This window comes from Venturia canescens, chromosome 1 (genome assembly GCF_019457755.1).
Source record: "Venturia canescens isolate UGA chromosome 1, ASM1945775v1, whole genome shotgun sequence".
NCBI lineage: Eukaryota > Metazoa > Arthropoda > Insecta > Hymenoptera > Ichneumonidae > Venturia > Venturia canescens.
In genome coordinates, this window is record NC_057421.1 from 25,084,654 (window position 1) to 25,100,503 (window position 15,850).

Below are 15,850 nucleotides of genomic sequence, written 5' to 3' on the forward strand. Positions count from 1 at the left end.
CTCATGATATATAATCAAAATATGAATAAATACTGTGCCAAGATGCGAGTCAAACAGAAAGATCAGAACGAATAAAATGTTGTGACGTGGGTGCCCCTGATAAATGCCACTAAATATTGTGTATTCATGGTACGAAGTGGGAGTGGCAAACGAACTTGTTGTATCTCGCACCTCGTCCTCAGTGCTTGGGGTGCTTCGTAGAACTCAAATGAGATTTTAGCAAGGAAATAACTTTTATTTCAAATACGTTTTGGAGTTAAATGGCTCAGGAGTTGGTAAGTACAATGGAAAGGCGAAAAGTTTTGGGAAATTCGAGTAGCACAGTTTGCCAGTTTTAATTGAGTTTCGTTATAAATTTTCCTCTTGAATTTTTGTTAAATTTACCAAGAATATATTTGTATTTGCATGGCATTGAACCTTTTCATGGAGCGCCTCGATAAAGGAAGCCTCCGGGAGTTTTTGAATCGGCAAAGTTGCGAGAAAACAATTCTCCTATTCTCGGCTCTCGAGTTTCAATAGAGAAATGACGTCAGGATTCAAAGTGGGCTACGTACAATTGTTGCTAACGTACAGGCGAAAGGGGAACAGGAAATCGGCTCACTGGGAACACTCGCAGGAAGTTTACCACATGAATACTAGCAAAGGGGAGTGGTACGAGCTTTAACTGACGTTTGTTCAATCTCGTGATTATATATTGATTTCTGTTGTCTCCTTCTTTTTCTATCCTCTATCGGCAACACGTGGCCCAGACTCATACATCAAGAATCCAATAAAATATGCATCTCTGCGACGTTTATTCAATGACTCTGTTTTTTTTCTTTCATTAAGGTAGATCATGCCCGAAGGATCGTATTTTATGGGTGTCTTAATTGGCTCGATTTTTACTTCCCAATTAAAGACATTATATCACTCTAAATTAATATCAGAATTATTAATTCGAAATTGTAAATAGATTTTTTCAACTTATCTTCTGGCGAATGAAATTACAAGCCATTAATTAATCGAGGATCCATCACTGACTGAACCCCAAATTTCATTCATCCCCCGCTTAAATACTACAGTTTTTTATGTTAAAAATCGCATTAGAGAGCACAAGGAGAAAACACAAAGGGGAATGGATCAAGAAAAAAGTATTCATAAAGAGACAGAAGGCTATGACAGGAATGGGCCAAGCCAAGAAGAAACAAATTCCGAAATAAGCAAATGTGAGGTTACACGAATGCTCATTACCAATTTCTTTCAATCTTTAACATAATATACCTTTATTACCAGTAAAACAATCGTCTCGATTTTTTTCCCAGACCTTCATTATATACTTCATTCTTATTGTGTACTTTTTCGTAAACTTCGCAAGAAGCTTTTATTCCTTATATCGAAAGATGAACGATTTTTTACGCATGGTCCCTATAACACTGTGTATTTTTTTCATAATTGAACACCTTTATTACGATAAGCAATGAGACGAGTCCTTTAAAATTTGATATGCGTGTCGGTCGACTGTTCACTCAAATTCTAACTTCCAAGACTTTCTTAAAAAAATCGTTTCGTGCACGAACAACCTTAAACACTCACTTTCCTGGATAAATCCAACACTAGAATAATTCTAAAGATAAAACCGTAGTCTCTAATTGAATTCATCGACGGTCCCGTACTAATAGAAATTGAAAAATTAAGGTAACCGTTGAAATTGTACGAAGGAAAGTGAATTGTGGTCACAACGACAAAATATTAGCCTTGAATAATATCTCAGGAACACGCGGCTTGTCGTAAGATATAAATGTGATGTGGTTGCAGCTCTCAGCGTTCGTTCTATTCATCTGGTCCACGACGAAGAAGGTTCAGGGGTTTTCTCGTGTGAGCTAGTGCTGCAGGAGTTTCCGAGAGTTTCATTGACGAGGAGACAGATTATATAGAGGAACTATAGGTTGAGGGGTGAAAACCACATGGGTCGAGATTGAAAGCAGTAAGAGAGAGAGAGAGAGAGAGAGAGAGAGAGAGAGAGAGAGAGAGAGAGAGAGAGAGAGAGAGAGAAAGTTTGTATTTTCCTAGGAAACGTAAAGTGTTGCGAGTAGGAGAAAGAGACGTAGAATGTCTGCCAGGGTCGAATGGGAATTTATGGAAGAAACCTTATCGAGCTCGAGCTATTTCAGCAGCCAGAAGAAATACTACTGGCTGCTCACTACTGCTCAAATACTGGACGATAATTCGAATCGAAAACGTTTTATAAAATATCCGAGCAATTTTCGTATTTCTGAAACTTCCCCGAAACTCAATAAAAAATTCGTGCATTGCTTATATGCAGAATAATAGGCAACTCTGATTTTCTTTAGCAATAAAAAACATGCTAATTTTTAGTGTCTTTTCAGTCGGGACGTAAGACTCGAATAAATTGAAAAATCTTGTTGTTTTTTTCGATATACTTACCAGTTGCATAAACAATCTCGTAATGAATTTACGGTGGAAGCTATTTTGGTGCGAAGCGGCGCTCATTTATCAATTCCATTTAATATTGTTTTTACGAAGAGTTTTTTGTCCCTTTCAGGGGTCGTAAACAGAGGCGATTCCTTCAGGAGAAGAAGATCAAGATCAAACTCCCTCGCGCCAGCTGAATGTGAGGCGGAGGTTAAGCCATCGTCACCTCCCAAAGAAGTTGTATCCTACACTGTCGGAATGCTCGGAGCTCGGGGTGTCGGGAAAACTGCTCTCATTAGCCAGTTCATGACCAGCGAGTGTATAAACGCTTATGACAGACAAAAAGGTAAGTTTTTATGGGACTTTCGGAGCTGTGCCTTATGGGGGATTTGATTAATCACAAAGCTCGACGAAGCCCCTCGAAAGCGTGTTTTCTTAAGCAACAATGGTGATGAGCGAACCTGGAAAGTCGTTGATTCCGTGAGTCAGCGCGAGTGTTTTTTCTCGACAGCAATTTATCGTTCTACATTAGAAAATAAGTTGACTGAACGGATTTTTCAATTTTCCTTGGCTCTTGTGCGGACGTGAGAGCGCAAAGCGTCAGGAAAGAGCTGCTGTCAGAAAAGTACTTGCATAGGAAAGAAGTCAGTAAAGTGGGAGGAAAAGTGGGATCGAACCAATGAAGCGTCAAAGTACTCGAAGCTGTAGGAAGAAAAATAAAAACCCAATAAAAAAAATGCATGTCCCAGCTGCAAACTAATTTTGTTGATTCGCGATTTCGATGGATATTGATCGAAATGAAAAAAACTGCGTATCAGAACGTCCATTTTCTCCTTTATTAGGAATTCAATTTAGAATCTTCCACTGGTATTGAAGTCCCGAACATCAGATACTCGAAATGTAAAAACGTATCAAGAGCAGTGACAGCTACATACTATCCAGAAATAATATTTGTTTGATGGTATTGAGAAGGTATGCGTACGACGGCGTACTGATGGACGAAGCGTAAGCTCGATTAATCTTGGCATCGATTCATTGACACGGTAGTTTTCATCGAGTCTGCTCATCTTCTATCTCGGGATTGATTCGTCCTTGAGAATTATTTCCTGTTTTTGTTTATGCCGCAAGTCGGAGTTATACGAGACGATCGTTGTGTCTTGGCTTTCAAATGGGCAGTCGTTGGTGTTCCATTCGTCTGTTTAGACTCGGATGGCCAAGTTGAGGTTACTCAACTTTTACGGTTGTCAAAGTGATGCTCTGGCTGAATGTCATTTTCATTTTGGCCACTCGAACTTTCGAAAGCCATTTCTCGTTACATCGTACAGGAAAATACCAGCATCATCGAGTCGAAACTCCAGTAAATAATTCTACTTTTAGAGTAGATACCTCAGGATCAGTTATTTTATGAATTGCTGATAACTTTTATTATTTGGATGCAACGTCTGTGAGTCGAGTAATCGTAAAATTTGATTAAATGCATTTAACAATTCTTTCACGAGTACTGTTACACTTATTGAAACTGCGGTGGAGCATAAAACTGTGTTTATGAGGATTGACGTTGTGACGGCACACGCGAGGAATCGCCGTGCTAGAGTAACGATGGATTTAATATCGTTAAAGATGCCCAAGAAGATGTCTCGACGCGCGCATATTACTTTTTCTCATCTGCTTTTCTCTTCTCTTTCTCCCGTCTTTCTTACAATATTTTCGACACTTCTAAGAAATTGCGATCCTCACTTCGGTTGTTCTTAATATGGAGACTGATTAAAGAAAAAGATTGAAAAATTTCTTTTATGGACAAAATGGACAGGTGAAAATAGCATTGAGTCATAGTAAAATACAAAAATAACATTAAAACAAATTCGATAAAATAAGAAAAATAGTACAAAAAAATAACATTCAAAAGAATCAGTTCAGAGCACACTCATCGAAAGTGCTATCGCGCGATCGAGTGTGCGTATCGATTCCATTTTCATCGATAATTGAACACGAAAATGGACCTACGATATTGATGATGCTGATGAAATTAATGCTATTTTGACATCATGTTAATTTTAATATATACATTATTATTATATTGGTGCTGTATTTTTGCTTGTGATGTTTTGACACTGTCTTATTTTTACCAATGTTATTTTTGACGTTGTGTTATATTGATCCAGTAATACCATCGTCCATGATTCCGTCATGGAACGACGAAAACGCTAGAGTATATAAAGTGAAATCGTAATCGAATTCCTTCAGCTCTTCATAGTACTTCGCTTCGATCGATCACGCGTCACTGTAATTAGACGTACTTAGAACTTCCAGGGTCCATCGGAGTCTGTAAGTCGAACAGGAATTGACGAAACTTGAGAAACTCCAATGCTTCGGTGCTGGCGATTCTGGGAGTTTAGTGCCGAATCGAAAAAATCGTGAAATTGTTTTAAACTTCATTTCCAAGGGACTCTCTGCCATTCGAACTAATAATGAATACGACAAAGCGAATTCGAACTCACGAAATAAATTGAGCCGAAGTATATTTGATATATTTAAGGAGGTTGAGGCGTATCTTATGTTAAAACTATTTTCCAACTTTGCACATTAAAATTTTTTAAACAGAAAGCTTAAGACGGTATTAAATTTCTGGCGGGATATGCCGATGATTCACCGTCGTGAAATTGAGATATTTATTGTTGAAGTTAGCAATTTTTTGAAAGCTTCCATAAGAGCCCATGTTTAACCTTGTCATTTTCAACAATGAATATCTCGATTACCAGGCGGTGAAACCTCTCCAAATTTTTCACACATAATTAAGCGCTGTTCAAGAAGATTCACGTAAATTTTCAATTCATTCATTCGGAATAATAAAATCTAATGTATTTTTCGTATGGTGTCCTATATATATCGCTTCAACTTCCTTAAAAAGCATCGATATTGCGTCGTTTTTGCATATATCAGGCTCGCACTAGAGTTGGACCCGCAGTACCATTAACATTGCTATTTAATTGACCTATTTTGAAAGCTCAATTCGCCCTCCAGTATTTACTGACTTGTAAAATAGCGAATAAATTCGGCTGACTGGCTGCTCGAGTTCGATCGGAAACGAACTTGCAGATGGAAAACGAAAAATCATTGAAAGGTAAAAATAATCACCTAAAAAACGTTGCGAATTGCCACGTACATGGAAATGTAAACATCGAGTTTGTGGAGCGGGATTCTCCCCGATGAACGGTTATTGATTTCACCTTTTCATCATCCACCATGAGAATGGGGATCGTGACAAAAACGCGGTACCCGATGGCGGAACGATTGATAACAAAAAGAATCATTTCTTTTCTCAATTCGCTGCCCGCCTTTGAACAATATAAAAACTAAATGGATGAAGAGGCGAGGCGAAATAAAGCGGAGAAAAAAGTCAGTGTAGCGAAAACACTACGGAAGAAAGACGTCCGCCCGGGCCATTTGTCTTTGTGGTTCGTATAAAAATGTAGCTCAAGGCCAATCAGGTTGGTGACCTGGAAAAATTCTCTCGGTATAATGTCACGATAAATCTTAAGTGAACAAGCCAAAACCTCGCCAAACTCGACTATTCGAGCAAGATATTTTAGTCGAATGTTGCTGATCGAACTATAAAATGATTTCCCAAAGAAATAAAAAACACTTTTCCAATATTCCAGAAGCTAAATCTCCACGGAAAATATATATTCGTGTTTGCATTCTATTGATATATTCGATAGGGTCGCGCGTAAAACCACGCGATCAATAGTTTCTGCTAAAACGAATATTATTCCCAATTGTTAAACCGTATTCACGCGTCCGCGTCTCTGTTTGCTCACTTATTTACTAAAAAAATGAACTCGTTGTACTGGCATGAATTATTTTTTCATCAGACTCGTCGTCGTCTTTAATTCGTCGTATTTTGTTCATATAAGATTTTTGGAAACGAGAACGATGTGCAAAGTGTGTGATTCACCCATGGGAAAAACGAGGAAGGCTGATCGAGCCAAGATTAGAGGTGGCATCTGTGTGTTCCACATGATTTAGGGTAAATAAATGTAACGGAAGCGGCGATTCGTAGTATCTGGGTTAAAGACCGCGAACTGTCTTCCCCGCTGCCTGAATCTTTTTCGTTTCTGGCATCCCGGTTTAAGCTGTGACGTAAATACGAATCGTGGAAAGCGTTTTGGCTAACACGCGTGTGGCTAAATTCTTAAAAATGAATGAACATAAAAAAACTAAAATGTTTCGTGCACTCCTAATTACCGTCGCTTCAAATTTTATGTTCTACGTTAATTATCATTCCTTTGTACCGTCGTTTATGCCATTCGACGAGAGATCTCATTTCGTCGTTTCATTAATTTTTCAGTTTTTATTCAAGCGAGCATCAGCGATGATATTTTGTAACGAATTTTTCATTATTAAGCTTCCCCACGAGATCAGATAGCCGAAAATAACATTTTACACGAAAGTTTATTCGCATCGAATCGTCCGCAAGAAAGCGATCTCGGTTGACATTTTTTGAGTCAGCATTTGGAAGAAAAATACAACTGCGAGTCCCTCCGAACGATTTTCTCACGATTCCGTGTCCTCGCAAGCGATTTTTTTTTTATTCTCACGTCCATTTTCGATACTATTTTCTGCACGTTTCTCTCGAAACGATTCTCAAAGCTCTCCTTTTTCCAACTCTCGATAAATTCGATTGACTAAAATTTTCAGACTTTTTCCTAAATTTATAATCCTACGAGCTCTTCACTCAATATAATCACTGTGAATAATTCGAGCACGCAATGGGTTATAAGGAAAATACAGCTCGTGCCAGACGGCGCACATGCTTACTTAGTTAACCTTGCGGTCCTTGTCGTCCTTGTCACGGTCCTTGTAAAGGGTTAGAGCTTATATAATTATGCAGAGCAGGAGGCAAAGGACACTGAGTGAGTGTGGGAGCACAGAATGACTGGAAACTAATGGTACGCGCTTAAGTATAAAGGCTTTCCTCTTGGAGAATGTATTTGAAACGTGGCTTGACGCATTAATTATGCTTTACAACTGGGGAGAGAAGCTCTGCTGGCACCGACGATAACGGGATTCGTGAGAATTTCCGTGTACGTTTTAACGACACTGGAAGAGATCGCGTTCCTAGTTTACATTTTCAATTTTATTAAGACGGTGGAGTTGTCAGTTGGATGGGAGGTTCAATGATTTTTCCGAATGGTGAGGCGACCACAAACGGAGGTGAAAAGTGCCGGATTACTGGCCCATTGTGATGGAAATTAGGAACGTGAAAAGCTTATTGAATGGTTGGAAAAGATGCTCGATTTATCGGTTTAATAGCCCGAGCCTTTCTCAACGATCCTTTTCTGCGTTTCGACACTCGAATGGACCCTCGTCCGGAATTCAAACGACTGAAACGTTGTTTGTGAATATTGAAACGCGGTCGAACACGCGTTCACCACTTGCTCCAATAACTCGTTGGACAGTTGGGCAACGCCTTGTGGAAAATATTACACTGGACTTTTATTTATCGTATACAAATCACAGGAACTTTCATTCCGAGTTGGAGCCGTAAAGCGCGAAGCTTTACGAGATCAACGAAATTTTTCTATTTCTGTGTGTCGATGAGGTACAATTCAACTGAGAATAAATAAAAAACTTTTCCAGTGAAATAAATTTGACGCGAAAAAGTTCTTCGTTTGAACGTTCGTCACACAGAGTTTCCCCCCCCCCCCCCCCCCCGTCAATTTCTTCTCGCATATTAATTAATTTTTCATCAGAAAAAAGTATTTCGATGCCCCATGCTTTTGCGATCTTAGTATTCGTTGAATCTACCGAATTTCCACGTATAACCCCACTCGACATTCGCAGAAAACACCGATGATCAGCAGCGAACCGGAAATAGTTCAATCACATTTGAAACGCTAGGGTTTGAAGTAAAAAACTTTGAAGTCTCGTTCTTCCAACGTTGATCGAAAAAAATGCAAGCAATTATTTTCATATTTAAACCTCGATATATCAGAAGAGAAATGAAAAATCGATAATAAAAGTCTCGTTTACGAGTGTGCAAATTCAAAGCTGCCATTTTTTTAAAGAAAAACTTCTTCCCGAACGATTCGGAGCTCGCTTACACGCTCTCCGATCCATCCTGAAACAATGTGCCTCTCAAAATTTGAAAAAAAATCAGGTGTTCCGCTCAAGTGTTGATGAAAGGAACAACGCGCTCGAGTTTCCACCTAAAGGTCCCAAAAAATGGTCGTCAACGCGCCAGACTCTTGGCTGATTGTCCATGGAAAAATCTTCTAATAATCAAGAAAGTTCTCGGGTGTTGAGCTAAAAGCTTCCTGGCCAGCCGGAAGCTCGCCGTTGGCCACGGGGGTATGGAGATTCGTGGGAAAATCTCACTCTAGCCAACGAGATAGGAAGAGCTAGCAGCCGTTATGGCAAAGTGGAAGCAGGTAGCTTCTCCAAGCGGAAGTGATGGAACAGGAGAGCATGCAGGCGCATCCTGTCGAAGATACTGTGAGGAATGATGATACCGCCAGCCAAGCAGCTTCATAAGCGTATGACGAGATCCGATGGAAAGGCATTTAGGAGGGGCGAGAGGGGGAGAGATGCTTCCTTCAGGATCTACCAACATATCGGGTTTCTACGTGGTGAACTACTCTCGAGATAATTAGTATTGCGATGTGTGTGCGTTGGCAATTCGCCCATAAATTGAGCATCATCGGCAAAGCCATGCTCCATAGTTTGGATGTGCAACATTGCTTGGGACGCGATGCTATCTTATGATCGGATTAATTAAATTTCTATGACAGCGGAGGTCTGAGCGTGGGAACCTGTTCTTTATTCTGGACTATTTAATTTCATACTTGGGTGACCGTGCTGTTTACACTCTGAACGAAGGTGTGATGAAGTTCTTTGTTTTACAGTTTGCGTTGTTTCGCATTCCGTGAATGGGGATGAATTTAAGGAGGGTGGCTACACTCGTCAAAATGATAAGAAATTGATCAAATTTGGTGATAATGTTCTTCAACATCAAGTGCGAAAACACCATTTTTTTTCAAAATTTTCTTCTGCTTAGTTATCGAGTAATTACGCATTAAAGCAGATTTCTTATGCCCGGAATGTATATACCTACATATATGGAAACGCTATGCTTATACACTTGAACTTTAGTGATCAATTACTCGATAACTGTACAGAAGAAAAATCTTAAAAAATTTGTATTGTCAAATTTGGCCCTAAAGAATATGTTCACCAAATTTGATTAAATTCTTATCATTTTGAAATTTTTAATGTATTTAACATGGTTTAGCATGGCAACATTGTATCGTCGGTAGCCACCCTCATTAAGTGTATTTTATGCAAACTATTTGGAGTTTTGAACTTTTCTTATTCCTCGGGGAAGCTATCAGTAGAAAGGAGATGGGAAATATGTTGGATGCTATTTTCAAGCTTTCAAGTGCTCCCATTTTCTTTGAAGCGATTCGATTAACAGGCGGGAATGAGCTCGAATCGGATGCCTCGCAGTCCTGTTGGAAAGTTTTTCTGCTGATCGATGCACTGACAGGCAACGCTGCGGTGGACAAAGTTTTCTAATTATTCATCAAGTCCACTCGATATTTGAAAAAAACTCGCAAAATTCGTCTTGCCAAACCTTGTAAAAGTTTGATGCTTCTTATGTAATGTTGAATTATGTGAATCATGTTAATTAAATTAAAAAACAAATGAAATTAAAAAATGTTATTATATGCAATAATGTTAACGTTAACTGATGCTTGAAAATCGATGATTTATATAAATTATACTCTATTGGATAGTAATGGAGAACATTCTGAACACAAATATTTAAGACCGATTTACTTCATTTTCCAATTTTTCTCTTTTTTTGTCTCCTATTTTCATTCGTACGATAAATTTTCTTCCTTGCACAACAGTTTTGTGTCTACGCGATGATCGTTGGCTACACTCGGAAGTGCAATGAGATTCGTTGAGTTTTTACTATCAGGTTTTATTTCTTTACGAAATATTTAAACTATCATGGGGCTTACTTAGTAGTTCAGTTCAAGTTTCATTAATCTTATTAGTTCCGTTCCCTCTGGAATTTCCGGCTTCTTGTCAATATTATTTGTTGGATGAAGTGATTCGCCAACGACACTGAAATTGCTCATGATCTCCGAGCTGTGTTGGCCCCGACTTCCGTGATCAGCCACGCCCGACGGCAATAATGCGAGGAGAAAAACTTTTCGTATCGTGTTTCTTCTCCCTCCTTGAGATTTTTTTTTTTTTTTTTTTTCATTTGGAAGTTTTTGGAAAAGTGTTGAAGTTAACCGTTCTACAGAAAAAGTAAGTTTATGTTTCTATAACCGGGTATAGAAATTTGAGGCAATTATCGGATGTTGCTACGGAAGTTAGCCTTGAAACGGCAATAAAATTCCTCGGGCGAGCTGCGCGAACGACGACTTTTTAAACTGCTTTATCTCGACAACATCGATCCTCTCAATCTTTCATCCTAATTGTATTATGGACCGTCGAATCGAGTCTCGAAACAGATAGTTTGCTTGGATTGAATGACGTTATTGGAAACTCGGCGTTGCTGTGTTGAGAAATTCGTCCATGCAGTAATGGGACGGTTTGAAGAGGCTTTTTAATGAGATCCTCTCCTGAGCAAGCAGCTTTTGTTTCCTTAAAAATTAGGATCGTTTTCCGTAGACGACTCACTGCTCTCTTTCGTTTTTTTATTTTCCCTTGCTCCTCTACTATTATCGCTGTGAGATATTTCACGTTCGAATTCACTTTATCTCAATTTTCAGAAAATTTAACATTCGTTTCACTGATTTTCTCGAATGAGAAGATGAAACCAAAAGCTAACGATGCTTTTTTATGTATTCTCATACTCGGAAAAAATGAGGCCGAAAATTCTAGAGAAAAGCACCAGGAATATAGCACCGTTAATTCGAAGAACAGTAATAAAAATTGTTCTATCCACCATAGATAAAAGAACCGTACCCAAACATCTTATTCAAAAGACTCAAGAGTGCTTTTCTCTATAAGCATAGTAAAAAAATCTTTTCAGTCACTTCAAATCTCTATATTGTCAATTATGCTCGGGCAACCCTGAAAAAAACTATATTTATGGTAAAATGTCACACGTATTATTCTCGGTGTATATTCGTGTATTTATCATGAAATTTACCATGCTGACAGTGAACATTTGTGATTTACAATAAATTTCCACTTATCAGTAAGTGCCAGTCTGACATGACGAATAACACTCGAAAACAAAACGAAATATAGTTCTCACGTGCATCACTTTTTTCTATCCACATAAAGCTGTTTAGAATGGAAGGGACGATAAAAAATATAGGAAAGTTCAAAAAATTCCTCATTATACAAAACGAATCTGTTTTCACCGTGTATATATCTAGAGAAAGTGCTGGAAACAGCTGACTCTTCTAAGTAAAAAGTTGAGAATTACTTGCTGTTTTACTTGTGCGTATAAAACGAAGGGAATGATATATACGCACCTGAATTATGATAAGATCAAAATGACGATAATTGAGTAATTCATAGTTATGAGATTTATTTTGAGGGCGCAAAATTCGTTGGAGACATTGAATTAACTTCGGATAACTTTATCTGGCGAACGCGTGTCAAGAAAAGCAGCTCGTGCTCCTTTTTCCTCGTCTCGGTTTCACGTGTGACTTGGAACGAGTGAGAGAACACGCTAGTTCCAAAATTAGAGTCCCGAGAATCGAGAGTTTTCCGCTTATAGATCACGGGAAGCGTCCGAGTGGACATAATGGAAGAGGCGAACGGCCCAGTCTATCTTTTACCTCTTTTGAACTTACGAATATATATATAGGCCACTTGAATAGCTATGACAACAATGGCTCAGTGTTATATTTTTGAAGAATATTAAAAACGAAAAACTCTTTCGATCAGTCTTGGCACCCTGATGCAGCGTCTCAGTATCTTCGACTCACTTGCTATTAAGGGGTATACACTAATGAGAATTTTCAAAAAATCGATTTTTTTTATTGCATCTTTCGAAATTATACATATTTAAAAGTATTGTACTAATATTTTATAAAGATCTGAGCAGTCCAAGTGTACTTTTGAGCGACGTTTACTTCGCTGTCTGAGCGCGCTAACACGCATCGCCCAGTGCGCTACCGCGTACCTGCCTTTGTTTAAACGCGTTTTTCTCAAAATTACGTTTTCGGACGGCTCGTTGATGAAATCTCCGAACCTATTCAACCGATCCTTATCAAAGTTTTACCACATGTTCTTTATGACACTACTGTAGCGCAAATCGTACGAATTTTGAAATTTCCAACGGAACTATTTTTTTTTGCAAAAAACGATGAAGAAAAACGTGCTTTTTCGTAGTTTTTGGAAAAATGGCCGCCGTCTTGTCATTTTTCAAAAAATAAAAAATCGTGTGATATGCGCTATAGCCCATTGAATCTAAAACCATTTTTATTTTTTTCTCCGATCATCCATTCCATACATTTTATCAATAGCGCACGCCCATTTTTTGTTTGCCCTCTTCTCCCCTATTTTTTTCGTACGAAAACTGAGTAAAATGGAAATAAAAAAAAATTTTTTGTGTCTTCTAAGGGTGTATTTTTAGGCCCAACACTTTTTATATCCATGTTTATAATTCATACCGGTTAAAAAAAATTCGTGAAAATAGTATTTTTTGCCCATTTAATTAGAGTAGACCCCTTAAAGATTCTCCGTTTCAGCTGTAATTATTTTCGGTGTTTTTGATTTTCTTTGTCTCTGTCTTGGGAATGAAATATCGACGCAAAGTTCCTTGATTCATCCATTCAAGACCTCGTTTTATTTTGCATTTTAATTTGATCCCATTGAATCTCGCCTTTTGTGGTCCATTTCCTACTGTGGGTCTACGAAATGGATCGCGGAAAAAATTTGGAGCGCAAACGTTTTTTCGCACACAGTTCGATCGAGTTTCGGCACATTTTTCTCATCCTCCTGCGTGGGCTGAACCTTTTCCTTGTAACAGAGGTCAAACCGTTTGAAAAAATGCTTTGAGTTCAGGATTTTGAAGTGCGTTAGGCGAGCGTGTGGGTCAGTCAGTGTCCGAGGGTGAAAGAGACAGGCAAAGATTCCAATCATTCCAGCCCCTTTTTCCGTTGTCCTGCGTGGGCTAACAGATCTTTTCCCTAATGCTATTTCATATATTGGAGATGAGGAGTGAGAAGTGAAGCTGTGTTGGATTAAATCCTGCTGTAAAACAGGGTTTCTCAGGTTCAAGTTACTCATGAATTGACTTTGTCCAAAATTGCATTTCCGCTTGTTCACTCTTACTTTTGTAAAAAACCAATAAAACGATCTAATTTAGTGAGAATTTTGACGAATCTGTTGGCAGAGGAAACATCATTTGACAATTTAAAATGCAGAAAACGAATGTTTCCAATTCGACAAGCAAATAAGTTCGCGTATAAAATTATCGAATTCGACGATTTCTATTGATTTTTTACGTCTTTTTCTCTCTCGTATGCCACAAAAATTATTGTCGCACCTCTCACGAATGATTCGCTTGAAATATAAATGATGGATTTTCCAAGGCCAATCGTTCAAGTAATTCATTAGTTGGACAAAAAATCATGGAAATAAATAACGAATATTCGTTCTGAATATCCGATAAAATGGAAATCAAGTTAGCTGGAGGAATATTGCATGAAAAATGGTCAACGTAGAGTCCTTTTTGGTCGCATTTTGGAGAAAATTTTATCCCGAAATAAGCGAAAAGTGGAAATAGAAAATGAGCATTCGTGCGTATTAAAACATCGTCTAAATACATGAAAAGTGCACACTGCTGGGGTAGGAGGGTTACACAGCGACAGAGAGGGGCAGAGAGGAACAGGAGAAACGAAAATAACTACGGTTAAATTTGCACCCGGGTGCGCTATAAACGTACATCATAGCCAGAAAGCCATGCGTCTGTTAATCGTCTGCTACCGTCCTATTGCTTGCTCTCGTACGATGCCCGATCAACCAAATTCATCGTGTTCATGTATTAAAGTGTTCCGAGAAAAAGTGCCCGTTTTTTGTTTGTTCATTAGAAATGGCTCGTTTTTAGCTGCAACGAATTTTCGAGGAAACGAGCAGCACTCTGCTCGTTTTGGAAGCTCGATATTCCTCATTTTTATTTCGACTTTTATCCTATTCTCGTTCTTCTCTCAACAAACTTTTTATTTCTCAAAAAAAGTTGTTTCCTCGGGGCTGTGGAAAAATGGTAGAATCACCGAATCGTTCATTCAAATTCGAATTGATTATTCAGAAGAAAAATCGAGAAATAGAAGTTGATTATGGACGGAGTTACTTGTCGAGAAACTTAATTACTTGGAAAAAAATCGGAGCTCCTGAAAGATGGAAAAAGTAGGCGCTTCTGAAAATTTGCTGTTACGAAAATTGTGTTTAGAAATCGTAAAATGTTTCCTCGATCGAAATTGCACGAACGCTCCGGGAAAAGCTAGATTGTAAACGCAGTCTTCGAACGTTTATTTGCGAACACTCGATTATTTTCTGAAATTTCACACTCTGTGCACAGCCTTTAAACTCTATGGATGCTTTTGGCTGGTGAAGCTTCGAGATATCGAAACATCAGACGGATTACTTGTTCCTTCATAAACCACTGAGGCAGGAAAAATAAATTGGGATTCAGCTCAAATGCGAAACCGATAATTTGAGTTTTGGTTCTCACGTCGCTCGAATAACAGACGCCACCAGCAGCGGGAGCTTGATTTTCTAGCGTAGTAAAACAAATATTTGTTTTAAACTGGAGGCTTTTTTTTCCATGAAAATTCGAATTTACATTTCTGCGATTGAGTGATAAACGATAGAAATCCTTTCAGTTTGGAGTATTCAAGAGTTCACTGAGTTGGCTGTTGCGATTCGGTTTATTCAATTTTCGAGCAATACTTGCAGAGTCGCTACCGCTGGTCTTGATCGTCCCAGCTTTCCTGCTCTAATTGTTCAAATAATTGTGCAATTGTTGTGTTTGCAGATGTCCCCAGCGAGCAATCAGTTTTCGTGATGTTGAACGGAGAAGAAAGTGAGCTCAGGTTTCTCAACATTACTAATTTGAAGGTACATTTCAAAAGCTTCAATAAAGTTATTATATTCACTCCTCCTCAATGATCCGCCCTCAAGTTCATTCTTATTCGTGACTTTTCCTGTGTCAGGCTGAATTGGAAAAAATACCACATCCGGATGCCTTCGTAATAATGTACTCGGTTATCGACAAAGCCTCGTTCCAAAGAGCCGAGGAGTACCTCGCGAGACTTCACGATCAGGACCTGTTACGCGGCAGACCAGCGATTCTCGTCGGCAACAAGGTCGATCTTGTGAGGTCGAGATCCGTCTCTACTCAAGGTAACGTCCGAGAACATTTCTCACATTCTTCTAACTTTCAACATCTTTTTTCCAT

General features: G+C 38.7%; 1 protein-coding gene across 2 annotated transcripts in view; it reads left to right on the top strand.

Moving 5' to 3' along the window:
• The window catches only part of LOC122412971 (GTP-binding protein RAD), a 40,552-nt gene that overhangs the window by 21,925 nt on the left and 2,777 nt on the right, over window positions 1-15,850 (top strand). For both annotated transcript variants that reach the window (XM_043423005.1, XM_043423014.1), the window contains exons 4-6: window positions 2,543-2,758; window positions 15,428-15,510; window positions 15,606-15,795. In XM_043423005.1, the coding sequence (XP_043278940.1) occupies window positions 2,543-2,758; window positions 15,428-15,510; window positions 15,606-15,795 (489 nt within the window). The remainder of the gene's footprint in view (window positions 1-2,542; window positions 2,759-15,427; window positions 15,511-15,605; window positions 15,796-15,850) is intronic.